At 42.2% G+C, this 18,269-nt stretch overlaps 1 protein-coding gene across 3 annotated transcripts in view; it reads right to left on the reverse strand.

Annotated features, from left to right (window-relative positions):
- RECK (reversion inducing cysteine rich protein with kazal motifs) overlaps nt 1-18,269 on the reverse strand; it is a 79,440-nt gene that overhangs the window by 43,771 nt on the left and 17,400 nt on the right. For 2 of the 3 annotated variants that reach the window (XM_060199194.1, XM_060199195.1), the window contains exons 5-6: nt 15,620-15,705; nt 13,760-13,807 (exon numbers count right to left, since the gene is read on the reverse strand). In XM_060199194.1, the coding sequence (XP_060055177.1) occupies nt 13,760-13,807; nt 15,620-15,705 (134 nt within the window). Of the gene's footprint in view, nt 1-12,623; nt 12,717-13,759; nt 13,808-15,619; nt 15,706-18,269 lie in introns of those variants that run through there. The other variant, XM_060199196.1, reaches the window with a different exon arrangement.

Here is an 18,269-nt window from a genome sequence, read left to right on the forward strand (position 1 = left end):
AATTCTGTATTAATCCCACACCCCCCTTGTTACCAAAGTATTGTTCAGCTCTGGCTCATGGCAGTGTGGGGGTTTGAACTAGAGACTTTGGAGCCTCAAGCATGTGAGTCTGTTTGCATAACTATTCTGCTATCTACCCCTGCTCTCTACCTTAACTTTCACTCCTCTCAGATCTGCCTTTTGGAGGAAAGAGCCATTGGGGTACATGTAGGAGTTAAACTCTGTTGGCTCAGTCTCTTGTTTAGACACAGATGAAGCTGAATGATTTTTTTCTCTGGCCACACACCTTTCTACTGCAGTGATCACTTTCTATTTATCCAGTTGTGTCAGTCCGTTCTCTCTGCCCACGACCTGGCTACGACAGTCTCATTTCCCAGTCTTGGTAATGATGAGAACTAAATAAACTCTGGTCACATGAAGCTTATACAAAAAAGGTCTGTTTTGGACAGTTTAGTCACTTCTGGACAAAGGCCTAAAAAGAGCACATTTTATGAACTGTTACTAAATAGTTCCTCGTCCCAAACATACTAGTTCAAAGGGACTGCTCTGTTCCTAATAAATGATTAAAGAAAATTGTTTCCCAAAGATGAACTGAATTTTCCCCTCAGTGTAATGTTTTCCATTTTCCTAAGAAGAATGGAGAAACTAAATAAGTGGTCTTTAGACACAGAGATGTTTGGGGCTGATGGAGCATGCGCCTTACCATGTGTGAGGCTCCAGGTTCAAGTCCTGACACCATGTGGGAACAGCATGGAACCAGGCTAAGTTCCACAGATGGTACAAAAGGACTGGTTGCCTCGTCTTCTCTGTCTCACCTCCCGCTCTCATCTCTCCCTCTTTCTGAGAAGAGGAAGGAAGGAAGGGTGGATCGATGGAAGGAAAGACCAGACCAGAAGTGGTGGAATTATGTATGTATAAGACCCATATCTTTCTCTCCTTCTCTCCCTCTCCGCCCAACCCACCCCCACCACACACACCAGAAACCCCCAAATAGATACATTTGTAAATGGCTACAAAATGTTTCTTTGACCAAAAAGTCAAAAGTCTAAGTGAGTGGACAATGTAAAAAAGTTAACTATCATGACAAGGGTGTCATTGAAAAAGAGATTGTTGTTTCATCAAAGCACGTGACATCTACGAGGAACACAAGGACTCCAGTTTTTCACATTCCCCGACATTTGTCTCACACTAACTCCGAGCACACTAACTCCATGTGGCTTGCTTTCGTCAAGTGAACAGTAGTTGACTTCAAGTAAGCAGAAACCTGAGCATATACGTGTGCGTCCCCATTTCTCTTGAGCTCTTGCCACCATGGGAACACATCTGAGCTAGCCTGCTAGAGGGCTGGGCAGATACAGAGGAGAGCTGAGCTGACATAGTCAAGGCTGTCCTAAACCAACCAGGCCTGAGCTGACTTGCTAAGCTATCATGAAAGTCCAGCCAGGGGGCCGGGTGGTGGTGCACCTGGTTGAGTGCACATATTGCAATGTGCAAGGACCCAGCTTTGAGCCCCCAGTCCCCACCTGCAGGGGGAAAGCTTTGCGAGTGGTGAAGCAGGGCTGCAGGTATCTTTCTGTCTCTTTCCCTCTCTGTCTCCCCCTTCCTCTCGATTTCTGACTGTCTCTATCCAATAAATAAATAAAGGTAATTAAAAAAAAAAGAAGAAAAAGGTCCAGTCAGAATTAGAACTAGCAGACCCTGATATGAGTAGTAAACAATAAATCATTCTTGTTTTAGACTATGGATGGTTTACTATGCAAATTATTGTGAGACAGAAAGTATTCAGTACTTTCTCTACTTCTTGAAAGAATGCCTAATTCGTGGTTTCCACATAGCCGCTATTCGCTATGAAACAGAGAACATTGTGTGATTCAGCTGTCCAGACTAGGGGGGAAAATCCATTAAATTTTTTCTGTCTTGGGGCCAGGCAAGTGGTTCAGAAGTAGAGTGTAAGCACTGCACGCAGGAGGCTCTGAGTCTGATCACCAGCATCATACAAAACAAGCCTCAACTCCACAGATAAACTGGAGCAGGAAGGTGGCTCCACAGCAGAGTGTACGCAGGAGACCCCGAGTTTGAAGTCTAGCACCATATTTAGAAAGTGCATCTATAAAAATACTAATCATAAGACATACTGCCAGAGAATGAAATTTTTGCTCATCAAAGTCTTTCCTGCTATGCAGACTTCCCCACTGTGTTCCCCACTTCCCTCCCTCCCTCCCTCCCTTCTTTCTTTCTTTCTTTCTTTCTTTCTTTCTTTCTTTCTTTCTTTCTTTCTTTCTTTCTTTCTTCTTTCTTTCCTTCTTTCTTTTCTCTCCAGGCTCCGATGTGTTTTGTACAGCCTTTTAGCAATGTACCTGCCTACTGGACTACTTCTCTCTTCCCATAGACCAACTTCTGAGTTTCTGGCTCAGAGCAACTAAAATTCTTTTATCGCTATACCCTGAGAATATTCCCTGGTGTACGTTAAGTGTATCAGTTCGGTGTCTATCAATCAAATCAATGTTGAATGAACGAACAAATCATAGATGCAAAAATAATGGAGACACGGACTGCGCCCCAAGGGCTAACGAGTTTCATATTGACGGTGACATGAGAAATACTCAGGGCTGGGCATGTACTTCACTCGGACAGTGGGCTACCCAGTGCACTGAAGGGGATTTTGATGCTGTGGGTTCCTTCACTCTCTCTGACTTTGCACCCATCTCTGTAAAACAAAACAAAACAAACATCCCCCGCCAAAAAAAAATAATAAACCCTGTAAGGTAAAACATGCTATGCTCCATTATATAAGGAACCTAGAAATAGCAAATCGATTTTATCTTTTACACCAGTTTTTTGTGGAAAGAAGAGAGCTCTGTATGAAAGTTTTTAAAGAAAAAACACTGAAATCAGAATTTGAAGCCAAGGTTGCCTGCTGTGTGGGGTAGTGGGGTGCTGGGACCAGCTTTTACAGAGAAAAGTGGGGGATATTCTGATCTGTGTTATTTGCTGATGTTTGTAGTATAAATAACTCCACCACAGTTGTTTCTAAGGGAAGTGGCCTGCAAAGTTCCTGACTACTAATGAGTCTTCCCTTGCTAGGAGGACTTGGCTGTGATGCGTGTTACAAGACTGGGGGTGGGGAATGCAATAGGAAGGACTCAGGAAGAGGGGACTTCAGAAAAATAATCAGGTTGTGCAACCGAGGGAGACCATGTTCGGCTAGATAGTGGCACACCTGGTTGAGCACACACGTTATATAGTATGTAAGCACCCGGGTTCAAGCCCCTGGTCCCCATCTGCAGGGGGGAAGCTTCACAAGTGAAGCAGTGCTATGGGTGTCTCTCTGCCTTTCTCTCACTCTGTCTCCCCTTCCCCCCTCAATTTCTGTCTCTGTCCAAAAAACAAAATAAAAACATGACATGTTAGCACATGTTCACTCTGGAAAATTACAAAAAGCAAGGTGCTAGTGCAGAAAGGGAAGAAACACAGGCCAGAGCGAGCACAGTACACCAGGCCGAGGAATTAAAGAGTTATTAAACAGCTGTAAGAAGGGAGTGACTGGCCACATCTGGAATGCATTTATTATTTTATTTTGTGTGAATGGTGCCAAGGACTGAATCCACGTACTGTGAAGCATGCACTCTATCACTAACCTACATACTAAATCCACACTTGGCATCACTCTGAAGTGGAAAAAGTGGGTGAGAGGTGAACTTAAAGGTAGGAACGTTGGCTGGGGGTGGGGGTGGGGGTGGAGAAGACAGCAAGCATATGATTCTGCAAAAGACTTTCGTGCCTGAGGCTCTGAGGCCCCAGGTTCAATTCCCAGTGCCACGGGAAACCAGAGCTGAGTACTCTTCTGGCCTTTCTCTCTGTGTCATCCTCTCTGGATCTCTCTCCTTAAAATAAAACCTTAGAAAGAAAGAAAGAAAAAAAGAAAGAAAGGAAGGAAGAAAGGAAGGAAAGAAAGAGAAAGAAAGAAAGCAAGCTAGTGGGGCACTGACTAGTTAAGAGTGGTATAAAGGGGGGCCAGGTGGTGATGCACCTGGTTGAGCGCACATGTTACAATGCACAAGGACACAGGTTCGAGCCCCCGGTCCCCACCTGCAAGGGGAAAGCTTTGCAAGTGGTGAAGCAGGGCTGCAGGTGTCTCTCTGTCACTCCCCTCACTATTTCCCCCTTCCCTCTCAATTTCTGGCTGTCTCTATCCAATAAATAAACAAAGCTAATATAAAAAAAAGAGTGGTATAAAGGTCGGAGGTAAGGTAACAACTGAGCCAATGGAAAGGGGACTGAGTTAAGGTCAATTTCAGAGGCAACACTTTAAAGTTTGACAGCCATTTACTTGTGGAAGATGAAAGAGCAGGCAGTACCTTCAGGGCTCTAATGTGTCTATGAGACGCTGTATTGGAACCATCCAGCATGAAACGAGAGAAAAATGTAAACGTGTTTTTTTCTGGGGTGGGTGGGGGGAGGTGTGTCTCTAGTACTGTGTAGCTGTGAGGTGTGTGTGTGTGTGTAGTACCGTGTAGCTGTGAGGTGTGTGTGTGTGTGTAGTACCGTGTAGCTGTGGGTATGTGTGTGTGTGTAGTACCGTGTAGTGTGGGGTGTATGTGTGTGTAGTACCGTGTAGCTGTGGGGTGTGTGTGTGTGTAGTACTGTGTAGCTGTGGGGTGTGTGTGTGTGTAGTACTGTGTAGCTGTGGGGTGTGTGTGTGTGTGTGTGTAGTACTGTGTAGCTGTGGGGTGTGTGTGTGTAGTGCCGTCTAGCTGTGGGGTGTGTGTGTGTGTAGTACCGTGTAGCTGTGTGTGTGTGTCTGTGTAGTACCTTATAGCTGTGGGTGTGTGTGTGTAGTACCGTGTAGCTGTGGGGTGTGTGTGTGTAGTACCGTGTAGTGTGGGGTGTGTGTGTGTAGTACCGTGTAGCTGTGGGGTGTGTGTGTGTGTAGTACTGTGTAGCTGTGGGGTGTGTGTGTGTGTAGTACCGTGTAGCTGTGGGGTGTGTGTGTGTAGTACCGTGTAGCTGTGGGGTGTGTGTGTGTGTAGTACTGTGTAGCTGTGGGGTGTGTGTGTGTGTAGTACGATGTAGCTGTGGGGTGTGTGTGTGTGTGTAGTACCGTGTAGCTGTGGGGTGTATGTGTGTGTAGTGCCGTCTAGCTGTGGGGTGTGTGTGTGTGTAGTACCGTGTAGCTGTGTGTGTGTGTCTGTGTAGTACCTTATAGCTGTGGGTGTGTGTGTGTAGTACCATGTAGCTGTGGGGTGTGTGTGTGTAGTACCGTGTAGCTGTGGGGTGTGTGTGTGTAGTACCGTGTAGCTGTGGGGTGTGTGTAGTACCGTGTAGCTGTGGGGTGTGTGTGTAGTACCGTGTAGCTATGGTGTGTGTGTGTGTGTGTAGTACCATGTAGCTGTGGGGTGTGTGTGTGTGTGTAGTACCATGTAGCTGTGGGGTATGTGTGTGTGTGTAGTACCGTGTAGCTGTGGGGTGTGTGTGTGTGTAGTACCATGTAGCTGTGGGGTGTGTGTGTGTGTATAGTACCGTGTAGCTGTGGGATGTGTGTGTGTGTGCAGTACCATGTAGCTGTGTGTGTGTGTGTGTGTAGTACCATGTAGCTGTGGGGTGTGTGTGTGTAGTACTGTGTAGCTGTGTGTGTGTGTGTAGTACTGTTTAGCTGTGGTGTGTGTGTGTAGTACCATGTAGCTCTGTGTGTGTGTGTAGTACCATGTAGCTGTGGGGTGTGTGTGTGTGTGTAGTACCGTGTAGCTGTGGGGTGTGTGTGTGTGTAGTACTGTGTAGCTGTGGGGTGTGTGTGTAGTACCATGTAGCTGTGTGTGTGTGTGTGTGTAGTACCATGTAGCTGTGGGGTGTGTGTATGTGTAGTACCATGTAGCTGTGGGGTGTGTGTGTGTAGTACTGTGTAGCTGTGGGGTGTGTGTGTAGTACCATGTAGCTGTGTGTGTGTGTGTGTGTATAGTACCATGTAGCTGTGGGGTGTGTGTGTGTGTGGTACCATGTAGCTGTGGGATGTGTGTGTAGTACTGTGTAGCTGTGGGGTGTGTGTGTAGTACCATGTAGCTGTGTGTGTGTGTGTGTGTGTGTATAGTACCATGTAGCTGTGGGGTGTGTGTGTGTGTGGTACCATGTAGCTGTGGGATGTGTGTGTAGTACTGTGTAGCTGTGGGGTGTGTGTGTGTGTAGTACCATGTAGCTGTGGGGTGTGTGTGTGTAGTACCGTGTAGCTGTGGTGTGTGTGTACTACCATGTAGCTGTGGGGTGTGTATAGTAGCGTGTAGCTGTGTGTGTGTGTGTGTAGTAGCGTGTAGCTGTGGGGTGTGTTTGTGTGTATACTACCATGTAGCTGTGGGGTGTGTGTGTGTAGTACCGTGTAGCTGTGTGTGTATGTGTGTGTGTAGTACCATGTAGCTGTGGTGTGTGTGTGTAGTACCATGTAGCTGTGGGGTATGTGTGTGTAGTACCGTGTAGCTGTGTGGTGTGTGTGTGTAGTACCATGTAGCTGTGGTGTGTGTGTGTGTAGTACCGTGTAGCTGTGGGGTGTGTGTGTGTAGTACCATGTAGCTGTGGTGTGTGTGTAGTACCATGTAGCTGTGGTGTGTGTGTGTGTGTGTAGTACCGTGTAGCTGTGGGGTGTGTGTGTGTGTAGTACCGTGTAGCTGTGGGTGTGTGTGTGTAGCACCGTGTAGCTGTGAGGTGTGTGTGTGTGTGTGTGGAGTACCGTGTAGCTGTGGGGTGTGTGTGTGTAGTACCGTGTAGCTGTGGGGTGGGTGGGGAGGGGAGCAGGCGCCATTATGAAACGCCATTAAATGCCACAGCTGCTTATGTCTAGTGGTCTAGGAGCTCCGGGAAAGAAGCTAGGAAAGAGTATTGTGGAGTGACCTTCATTTAAGAGACATGCAAGCCAAGGGTGCAGATGAGACTGCTGGGTGGGGGAGGGAGGCTGGCTGGCTTATCAGGTCAGGTCACAGTCTAATCTCATTTGATCAGAGTTCTCCTTATTAAATTTTATTTATTATTTATTTATTTATTCCCTTTTGTTGCCCTTGTTGTTCTATTGTTGTAGTTATTGTTGGATAGGCGAGAGAGAAATGGAGAGAGGAGGGGAAGACAGAGAGGGGGAAAGACAGACACCTACAGACCTGCTTCAACACTTGTGAAGCAACTCCCCTGCAGGTAGGGAGCTGGGGGCTCTGCCCCCGTCCTTGCGCTTTGCGCCATATGTGCTTAACCCGCTGCGCTACCGCCCAACTCCCCAGAGTTCCCTTTTGGGATGGCTTTATTCATGATTTTTGAGGAAAATGAACTGGAGGTGAAATACACTAGCATAATGAGGCTATTCCCATCCCCAACTATATGACAAGAGAAAACGGTATGCAAATAGAATGTGATCAAGACTTTGTAGCCTCTTAAGCCAGTACTGCAGGACCTAGCAGGTTTCGCTCTTTTTGGAGCTCATCAGCTGCAGGTAACGGCTCAGATGGATATCTGCACAGCACCTTACTACCTACAAACCTACTCATTCCGAGTCTCCTAGAGACTACTCCGTTGTCAGGAAAATCATGACACATTTCTCTATGCATTTATGCTGGGATAGCCTGAGGGTACTTCTTCCCGAGCTAGTGCTCTTTGGCTTGGAGAGAACTCAACTGGAGCCGATCTAGGCTGCTGCGTGGGAGAGGGATCAGGAACTCGTGTCGCACTAACTTCCGCAGGAGATACACTCTGGAACTCTCGGAGCCGGAAAGCAATTTCCAAGTGTCTTTAATCAGAAGAGCAGCTGTTTTTATACTCTCCAAGTAGGGTGGAAACAGGATGTGATATAGAGAGGGTGGAGAGAAAAGTGACTGGTGAAAATCAGAGTGTGACAAGGAGGGGGTGGAACAGGCGAGAATCCTATCACTGAACCACCAATGCCCTGGAGGGAGTGCTTTATGTAAATGTAAAAGTGATTTATGTAAATAGACCAAAGCTTTGAATGGGTTCAGTAAATCCCTATATAGGCATATGGTTAAGCAGAAGCCAGGGGGAGGTGGCATACTACCCAACACATTTATGCACAGAAACCCAATACATCCCAGAAATTCTTGTAGTTTCCTCAGTATTAATTAAAAGGAGTATTACAGTAAAAACATGCACCATGTAACTCTTTTGCTCAAGTCTTCCAAAGCTGGCTATCATCTGCTTTACACATGGCTGCCTCTATTCTAAGAACCACTGCTGACAGACCCAAGCACAGCGAGATGTAGGAGCTTTCTAGTTGGCCAGAGAATCCTGCTGGTCTTGACATTCCTGCCCTTCTGTCTCTAAAACTACTTATTTTCTTTTTTTTTTCTTTTTTTTTTTTTTAAATATTTATTTAATTTATTCCCTTTTGTTGCCTTTGTTGCTTTATTGTTGCAGTTATTGTTGTTGTTGTTGGATAGGACAGAGAGAAATGGAGAGAGGAGGGGAAGACAGAGAGGAGGAGAGAAAGATAGACACCTGCAGACTTAAACTACTTATTTTCATCCCCATTATTTTATATTTCTGGCTATAAATCTAGAATCAAGGTTAATTTTAAAGGGGAAGGAGGAACAAAATGAAATTAATACATAGAAATATTAAAAACAGACCTTTATTGTTACATTTCCTGAGGGTACACTCTGTGTGTGTGTGTGGGGGAGATAGCATTGTGGTTATGCAAAAAGACTCTCATGCCTGAAGCTCCAAAGTCCCAGGTTCAATCTCCCACGCTACCATAAGCCAGAGCTGGGCAGTAACACTCTGGTAAAAATAAAATAAAATAAAAAATAAAATAAAATAAATAAAAAATAAACGAAGAACCACCAAAGCCCAAGCAGACATACAGAAATAGGCAGCAACAGGGACAGGGCAAAGTGCATGGGAAGCTACCGCCTTAGATGGGAGTGAGGTGAGAGGAAGAGCACAGGCAGATGGCCGCTGTTATAGGCATAAAACATCTTTGGCTACTTTGGAAACTGGGTGTCAGTAGTACAAGATGTGGGAAAGGAACTTTTTGTTATACACCATTCTGAACTTTGAATCAAATGGATATTCAAAAACTAAAACTGAACACATTATCTGTACCCTTCTCTTCTGCACTTGGCTGTGTGTTGATAGAAAGAAGCCTAGAATTTATAATCATTGCCATCTTTGTTTATGGGCTTCTTAGGCTCTCTTTTTATATCCCTTAGATCTTATGCTTTTTTTTTTTTAATGTGGTATAGAGGAATGAATATATTTCTTTGTGCCTGCATAATACCACGGAAAGCTCTCTTTAGTTCAACTTTTTTGTTTCTCTCTCTCTGGGGAGAGGAGCAGGGGACAAAATAGAGGTGAGAGAGGAAGACAGAGAGAAGCGAGATAGCACAGCACTCCGCATTCACCATCCACACAGCTCCATACACCCAGGCTGGCTGTGGCGCTCCCAGCAAGGCGGCCTTTATCAGCTGAGCTATCTTCAGCTCCCAGTCTTAATAAATAAGATTTGTTTTTTTTTATTTATTCAGCTTTTGATAGATGGCGAGTGACAGAGAGAGGTATAGGGAAAGACAGAGTGGAAAAATACCTGCAGGACTACTCCACCACTTGTAAAGCTTCCACTCTGCAGGTGGGGAGTGGGGGCTTGAACCCAGCAGGTCCTTCAGCCTGGTAACACATATGTTCTACTGAGTGTGCTAATGCTCAGCCCCACCAGTCTTAATTTTATATTAGTAGTCTCACAGAAGCAGAGCCCCAGTATGAATTATTTTGGTTTTGTCTAGCAACTGTCTAGTTTAAAACTTAAACACTGTAAGATCTATTTTAAAAAACTGAGTCCTCACAAAAACTACTGACTTCTCCTTCATTGTTTCTTACCTTCCTTTATAAGGTAACATCAAATAACTGAAGAAAGCTAAGAAAGGAGAGAAATGAAACTGACATTTCTGAAAAGACTATAAAGAAAACCAAAGAAAGGGTTCTGCAGAAGAAAGATGTAAATGTCTAGGACAAATATGTAGCACTATCCTTCAGAGACTCAAGCAACAAAATGGAAAGATATTGATAGTTATGGTCCTTTTGCTAAGAGAATAGCAGGTGAAAGCTGATACAGTGATATGGAAAATGTTATGAGCCAGAAATTAAAGTTTAAGTATTATCTCTGCCTTATATTCTTTCTTTTCCTAAAATTTCAATTTGGATACTTTTATTCTCTTTGTCCATTAAACTATCTTTTAACCTATCACTTTATACTGCTTTGCCATGTGCTTTTTTCACTGTATCTTCCAGATTACTAATAATTCTTTTTTTTAAAATTTTTCCCTTTTATTGCCCTTGTTGTATTTTTATTGTTGTTGTAGTTATTATTGTTGTTATTGATGTCGTTGTTGTTAGATAGGACAGAGAGAAATGGAGAGAGGATGGGAAGACAGAGCGGGGAAGAGAAAGATAAGACACCTGCAGACTTGCTTCACTGCCTGTGAAGCGACTCCCTGCAGGTGGGGAGCCGGGGGCTCGAACTGGGATCCTTGAGATGGCCCTTGTGCTTCGCGTCGCCTGTGCTTAACCGCTGTGCTACCGCCCGACTCCCATTTACTAATAATTCTTTATATTTCCCTGAGCATTAGATTAGCTCCTCTAGCCAATCTTTCATACCAGATTCTAGCTTCAAAGCTCTAATTTATTTCTGAATGTCTGATTCTATTGTTGTCATTGTAGTTTGGGTTTTGATCAGTTTTTAAAGACTTGGGAGAATCTAAAACATAACCTGCACATACCTAAGGCTATATAATTTCTCAAATATTTATTTTGTTACTTATGATAGTCTCTTATTATAAAGCTGTCACCATCTCCCTTTACTCAAAAATGAATTGAGCTCTAAAATACCTCATTCCAGGATCCTAGTCCAACTTTGTCTGTCTAAGCACAGATTCTCAAGTCAGTGAATGGTCCTTTCCTTTTGTTCTCTGTAGAAGTCAGATTATTTTATTTTGTATTTGATAGAAGAAAGAGAAACTGAGAGGGGTAGGAGAGATAGGGAGGGAGAGTGAGAGAGACACCTGCAGCTTTGCTTCACCACTTATGAAGCTTCCCCTCCACATGTGGGGACTAGGGGCTTGAACCGGTCTATCTGCTTGGTATCGTGTGTGCCCAACAAGCTGTGCCACCACCCAGCTCCCCAGATGTATTTTTAATACCATGCTTTTGATCCACAACTATCTCACTTAAATTATACCATTGTTTTCATGTATCTCTCTACTGCAAAGTTTTCCTTGTATTCTCGGTATGCTCACTCTGCTTTGACTCACTGAGCCCTTGTGTACACAGTATATATTTAAATTATCTTGATTCAATGAATACAACTCTTTAATATTCAAAGCTAAGCTGTAAATAGTTTAACCAAATCTAGGCCTGACTTTGGAGTTTGTTTCCTTTTTCTCTTATTAATTAACATGACTACTTCTCTCTTTCTCTCTCTCTGTGTGTGTGTGTGTGTGTGTGTGTGTGTGTGTGTGTGTGTGTGTGTCAGAGAGAGAGAGAGAGAGAGAGGATGAGAAAGAACCAGAGTATTACTCTGGTATATGCAGTGCTAGGGATTGAACTCAGGACCTCATGCTTGAGAGTCCAATGATTTATTTACTGTGCCACCTCCCAGGCCACAGTATGTGCTCTTTCTAACACATAAAACTGCCACTGGATATTCAGTAAACAATTGAAATGCATATATGACATGAATATATACATGAAATCAGGCATAACAATGTTTTATGTTTAACTGGCTTCTTTTACTTGGTTGGAACAAACAAAACAGAATCTCAAATGGCATTAACATTTTAAAATTTTATACATGCAGGCAATTTTCTTAGAAAATCTCCTTGAAAAGGATCCTAGAGCAGCTTGTCAAGATAAATATTTAGCTCCTTCAAATAACTCTCTCTCTAAATTTCTGTCAAACTATACAAAGCATCCTTTAGGATAAAAGCCAAGCCCTAAAATGATATGCCTAAAGGAATAGCTTACAGATCTAGAAGCTTGCTCAAGCAACCACTATAGTGTTAAGGAAAGGATAATAAAAACTTAGTTTTACATGTTATTATTGTCATAATGTTGGTAAACAACCACTCAGTTCATATAGGCTAGACTACACCCAACTTGCCCAATTCACCATATAACAGACAGTCATTATTCCTAAACAAGATTTCAGCAATTGCAAGTGACCGCTATTTTGGGTTTCTTAGTAGAATTTGCTTTCTATATTAAAGTACTCATGCCTCCCTTTTTTGTTTCTTCCAGTGTGTGAGGGGGCAGACACAAACCTGGGTCATGTGTATGATAAAGCTACTATCCAAGTGAGCTATCTTTCTGGCCCTTTCCCTTTTATTTCTAAATAACATCAGCAGTCAAGCTGAGTCTCGAATTACCTTGAACACTTTACATGTCAGATTCTCTCCTTTTGCGGATGTTCATGCATGTATACACCTGCACCTCTGTATATGCATATGTATCTGCATATGTCTATCAGCTCTCTTGGCTTGTAGGTTTTTGGAAAACAGTGGATGAAATCTTCACCAAATACAGGAAGAAACATTGAGAAAAGTAAACTATTCACAGGAGTACCCTCCCTGCACAGTGTTTATCTCTCTTACCTTTCCTTCAACACATACAGGCAGGGCAGACTTCCTATGGCAATGGAGAAGTCCAGACAAGAGAAGGAAGCACATTAAGATAATGGAGGACAGGCTACAGGAGATGGACAGTGTCAGATATCATGTGGGAGAAAAGAAGGAATTATCACAGTTAGCCACTTTGCTCAAGAGAAACTCAAACCAGTTATTTTAAAGGTACAGAGATAAGAGGGGGAAAAGAAAGGTCATTTAACTCTTTTTAGCAAGGCTCTTTTCAATAAGAACAGGTAAGAGTTGCAATTAATTTGAAAAACCTGTCTTCAGAGGAACAGTTATCTCTTAGCAAAGGAACAAAAGATATATGAGTCTCCAATTTAAGAATATTCTAGATATATAATTATATGTCTTGAGAAAAGAAAAAAAAGATCAGGACTATAATCAAGAAGCAGTTAAGAGAGTTGTTTGTGCTTCTCCAAGGGAACACAGACTTAAAAGCAGTAGGAACCCCTAAGTTTATGTATCAAAATGATGAATGAGGCACAGGCATTTAAGTAGCCTTAATTACAAGCTGGACAAAATAGCTTCAATAAGGAGCTTCCCCCAGCCCCGTCAGGAGTAGTTGGCTGTCCAAATCTGCACAGGCAAAAATACTTCTGTTCTTACCCTGTAACTCCCCTACCCAGATACTAGGGTGCTTGACACATCACCACTGGAAAATAAAAACCCTTCAGGTTCAATACTGCCTTCTTAATTTAGTACTTTTCCTCTCTGAGGTATGATGGCAGGAAGTTTGAAATTGGTTTCTTTGATGAGAGATAATCTATAAAAATGGGTAAGTAGGTGGACAAAGGAGTGGAAAAATATTCAGTGTAAAATTTTTTTTTCTAATTTTGGATACACCACTCGCTTTGTTATGAAAACATTATTGGTTTACTATTCTGTGTGATTCAGTCATCTCTTCAAAATCAGTGTTTAAATTTAACAAATATTAAAGTCATAATACCTAAACAAAGCAAATGACATTTTTATCTAGTTTATATTTTCCATAAAGTAAAAGACAGTTTAATAAGGATAAATTCATTTTAAAAATGTAATTGATTTTATCGATTCTGATATATTTGAAAAATCTATCCAAATTTGTTAAATAAAATGCATACCTCATATTCTTTTCTGCAAACCTTGGAAATATCATTTTTTGAAGATGCCTAAAGATAAGAGATTTATCCATTAGCTTATTACACATGCTATTCATTGTAGAAAAAAAAATACCAGTATATATCAGTTGCTAGCATAATATTCTACAATTCATCAAGAATAAACTTTACGCTCAATTATTTTAAAGTTCCTAAAGGACAATGAACAAGCTCCATATCATTTATTTAAAGTACACATCAGCTACAACTCCCCCCCCCCCCAACATACTAGAACTTCAGTCTAGCTTTCACGGCTGTAATCTCACATAATAATAACATAGTTCTTTTGTTATTTCAGAAACTAGATGACTTTGAAAGAAATGTAAATCAGAAGGGTTTTGAGTGTGATTCCACTCCAGGAGACTTTCTTGGAAGGTCTGCTGTAGTGAATCTTTTTGTGAAGTTCTGCCAGGACATTTACTATTTTCTTTTTCTTTAACCCTTCAAATGCTAGTTGTTCCAATGACTTGTCACTCTATTAACTCAGAAAAGATCCATGTTTAACAAAGAACATTACTCAGGAGGGGGAGCTTATGGCAGATAAAAACAGAGATTATTTTTTATGTAATTCTCTCTCTCTCTCTTTTTTGCCTATAGTCGCTGGGGCTCGGTGCTGGCACTACAAATCCACTGCCTCTGGTGGCCATTTTCTTCCTTTAAATTATTTTGTGAGACAGGATAGAGAGGATGGTGAGACAAACAGGGGGAGAGAAAGACAGATACTTGCCCACCCTTCTCACCACTTGTGAAGCGTTCCCCCTGCAAGCGGGGAGCAGGGACTTGAACCTGGCTGGGTCCATGTGCTTAACCAGGTGCGCCACCCCAGCCCCTTTATAGAATTCTCTTAATATGTTTATGAAGAATTATCTCCTGTGTGGATGAAGAGACTTATATTCAGAGGAACAGCACGTTATTTACCACGGTTAAGCACATAGTTTCTATATAAAATGAATCTGCTGAGATGATGAGATGCAGATCGTTCTGGTTTCTTGTTCCCTCTTTCCTGTTCCATTACTCAGGCTCACGCAGTTCTTAGAAAGTGAGAAGCAATGACTGGCAACCGTTTTGTGCCTCACTAGATTCACTAAGTGACATCGTGACTCATACTCTTGTCCAGGGACTATGACAAAGAAGAAGGAAGAGGGAGGAGGAGGAGCAGGAGGAGGAGGAGGAGGAGGAGGGGAAAAAAAGCCTTTGAGCCGTGGCTTCAGGTCCCTGTAGATCTTCTGGTGAAGTGACTATGAAAAGTGACTATGAAAAGCCATCACAGTGACTATGAAAAGCCAGGAGGCTGTTTCCCCACAACACTACGAGGAGCTGGGATGAAACTACAGACAGCAGAATGAACTCAGGAGGCTGACTTGAGTGGGATCAGAGAGACATCAAATCAGAGAGAAGTCTGAACTCAGAAGAGAAGGGCTAGAAGAACATGCCCAGGGTAAATCTCTAGTCAGAGACAAGTGAAGATGAAAGTGAAATGAGTGCGGGGTGCCGGCTACTCTCCCCAAGCCTATTCTGACTGACATGGCCATCTGAAGTCACTCAGCATGGACTAAGCACGGACACAGGAAAAACACAGAAGGCCTCGACGGCTATAGTACTTTCTTTGTGGAGCTGAGAGAAATTTAGAAAGAGCAAGAGAAGACTTATATGTAATATAGATATAACAGAAAAAGCAAGTTTAAGAGAAAATGGTCTGAGAAAGAAATAATAATAATTTTTCAGCTTTTAGAGGTCATTTCTCCAAAGGAATGAGGTGGACGAGTCCAAGACAGTGAGAATTCCGACTGCACTTTACGCTAAGAGCCTGGCTGCCAGTGTTACCTGCTTGCAAGCCTGTCGACATTCCAAGGTAATAGCCAGTTCACAGCAGCCTAAGCCAACCCAGCCATCAGACTTCTTAAATACACCTTAAAAACAAAATAGTCAAGTATTTTCGGTCACAAGCATTATCAGGCACATACACTAAACCACACTGATTTTTCTCAAAAAAAAAAAGAAAAAAACACCAATCAACCAACAAACATCTTTATTCCCAAGAGTTCCAGTCTTAAGGATTCCTCACAGCTTAATTTTGTTTTTTTTCCTCCCCTCCTACCCTTTTAACCTAAGCTCTTTATAGGTCACTCTTGCTCTTGGGTAGGTAAACTTCATTCAATTTTAGACTGTGAAATAGAGGTATAGGTTCTAATTTAACTTAACAAGCAAATACTTAAAAAAAAAATGGTACAAGTATTAGTGTTTTCAAAGTAGGATACACTTAGATAAGTAGAAAACCCATGATGGCATTTTAAAATTGGCACTTAGTAACTTAGTAAGCAGGTAGGAATATCTTCTCTGAGCTACTAAAATGACTTCATGGGCACACTTAATTATGTAGGAAAATGACCAGTCTGTCTCAGTTCATGTATACACAACAGCTATTCCTCCAACCAAATTGCTGCTGTACACCAAAAGGTGATAAAATTATAAGAAAGTGTTCTAATGCAGTTTCAGATTCCTTTTTGCAATCATAAATGTTAACGAACTGCCCCAAAACAAAACCAGAAGGTACAAGGAGTAAGTAGAAAAAGAGGCTAGATTTATCCTTATAAGAATGTTGTAAATTCTCCCTAGCTTAAAAAAAAAAAATCTTATGTTACTTCCACATAGCACATACATCTGCAAATTCATACTAAGTTAGATTATTATTTATATTTGGAAAGAATATAAGGGAATCAAGGTGAAAGGTAGCATAGTTATCCAAATGAAACTAAGATTTAATTTTAAAAATAGAAGAGTTATGCTTAAAAAAAAAAAAGAAGGTACACAAAAGACCCATCTATGGATAGACAGAGTTCTGAAAACGTAATTGTCAAGTATCTAGTGAAAAGCTATTAAGAGTCACAGAAGTCGTGAGTCTGGAGCCTTTCTATCATAAACAGTGTGCTGTTGGTTCTATATGCCAGGTGGCCTTTTACTGAGTCCCTATTATGTACAAGGTACTTAATAAGATAGCATGTGAACTATGAGCTATAATTGAGTCTACATGGCGGTTATGTTTTGGTAAGCATAAAATGTAGATAGACACATGTAATTAGGAGGATAGACAAGGATATGCCCAATTTCAGGAAGGCAAATAGTTCGATTTTTTTTTTTTGAAAAGTAAACTTCAAGTAATGTGATAGCCTTTAGAGTTTTTCAGTTACACATAAAAATACTATTTTAAAATATTTTTATTTACTACTTATTATTGGATAGAGATAGAAACAAATTGAGAGGGGAGGGGATGATAGACAGGGAGAAAGTCAGAGAGACACCTGCAGCTCTATTTCACCACTCGTGAAAATTCTTCCTGCAGGTGGGAACCAGGGGCTTGAACCTGGGTCCTTGTGCACTGTAATGTGAGCACTTAACCAGGAGCACCACTGCCTGCCCCCCAACATGCTCTTTTAAATAACTATTTTATAGCAGAGAGAAACTGAGAGGGTAAGAGGAGATAGATAGATACTTGCAGCACTGCTTTAACACTTCTCCCCTGCAGGTGGGGACTGGGGACTTGAACCTGGGTCCTTGTGCACTCAACCAGGTGCACCACCACCCAGCCCAAAATACATCCCCACCCCTCCACCCCCCAGCACTGACTTTAGCTAGGACTGGAAAATGAGCTTTAAGTGTAAGAGACTCTCATTAACCAGATACCAGGTCAAGGAATTTGGGCTTTACTCTGATGAAAGCAAATATCCTCGGTGAGATTTTCTGAAGAGGATGAAGAGAACAGTTATGACGCACTGCAGCACCAGTTATAAGGTTATCATAATATTTCCTTCCAAGACTACATTAACAAGGGCTTGAGATAAGAGTGCAAAAGACAGATGCAGATTTTACAAGAGGCCAGGCAATGGAACTACAACCAGAAACCAATTTAAGGATGACCTAAGAGTTTCCAGTCTAGTGTCAGCCAGAAGAGAGGCAGTTACAAAATAAGTCTGGTTATGCATTTTGGGTGTTGCTTGGATAGAAAGATGTATAGAAATCACAAGCAAATGATTTGGGTCTGCAAATTATCATCCTAAAGCTATTTAACAGTTGTGGGACGGGATGAAATTACCAGTGTTGAGTGTGAAGAGGGAGAGGAAGAGGGCTGAGTGAGGAACAACCATTGCGCTTATGTGAGGAGACAGGCGAAAGAGTAGAGAAGACAAGGCCAAGGTGAAGTCACAGCCGACATGGATCAATATCAAGTGGCCCAGGGAAATCAAAGATAATACATACCAACAGAAGCCCTAAGAACTACAAAGAAGAAATTCTAGTGATCTTTCAAAGACTAGTTTAAATTAAACTGACAGAAGTGAAGACAAGGGGACAAACTACATATCAGGAAAAGTGCACCACCATCCAGCCCCCAAATATACTTTTTATTCCCCATTCCAGCATTCCAAGATAATAGCCAGTTCACAGCAGCCTAAGCCAACTCAGCCACCAGACTTCTTAA

The sequence above is a fragment of the Erinaceus europaeus genome, chromosome 10 (assembly GCF_950295315.1).
Source record: "Erinaceus europaeus chromosome 10, mEriEur2.1, whole genome shotgun sequence".
Classification (NCBI taxonomy): Eukaryota; Metazoa; Chordata; class Mammalia; order Eulipotyphla; family Erinaceidae; genus Erinaceus; species Erinaceus europaeus.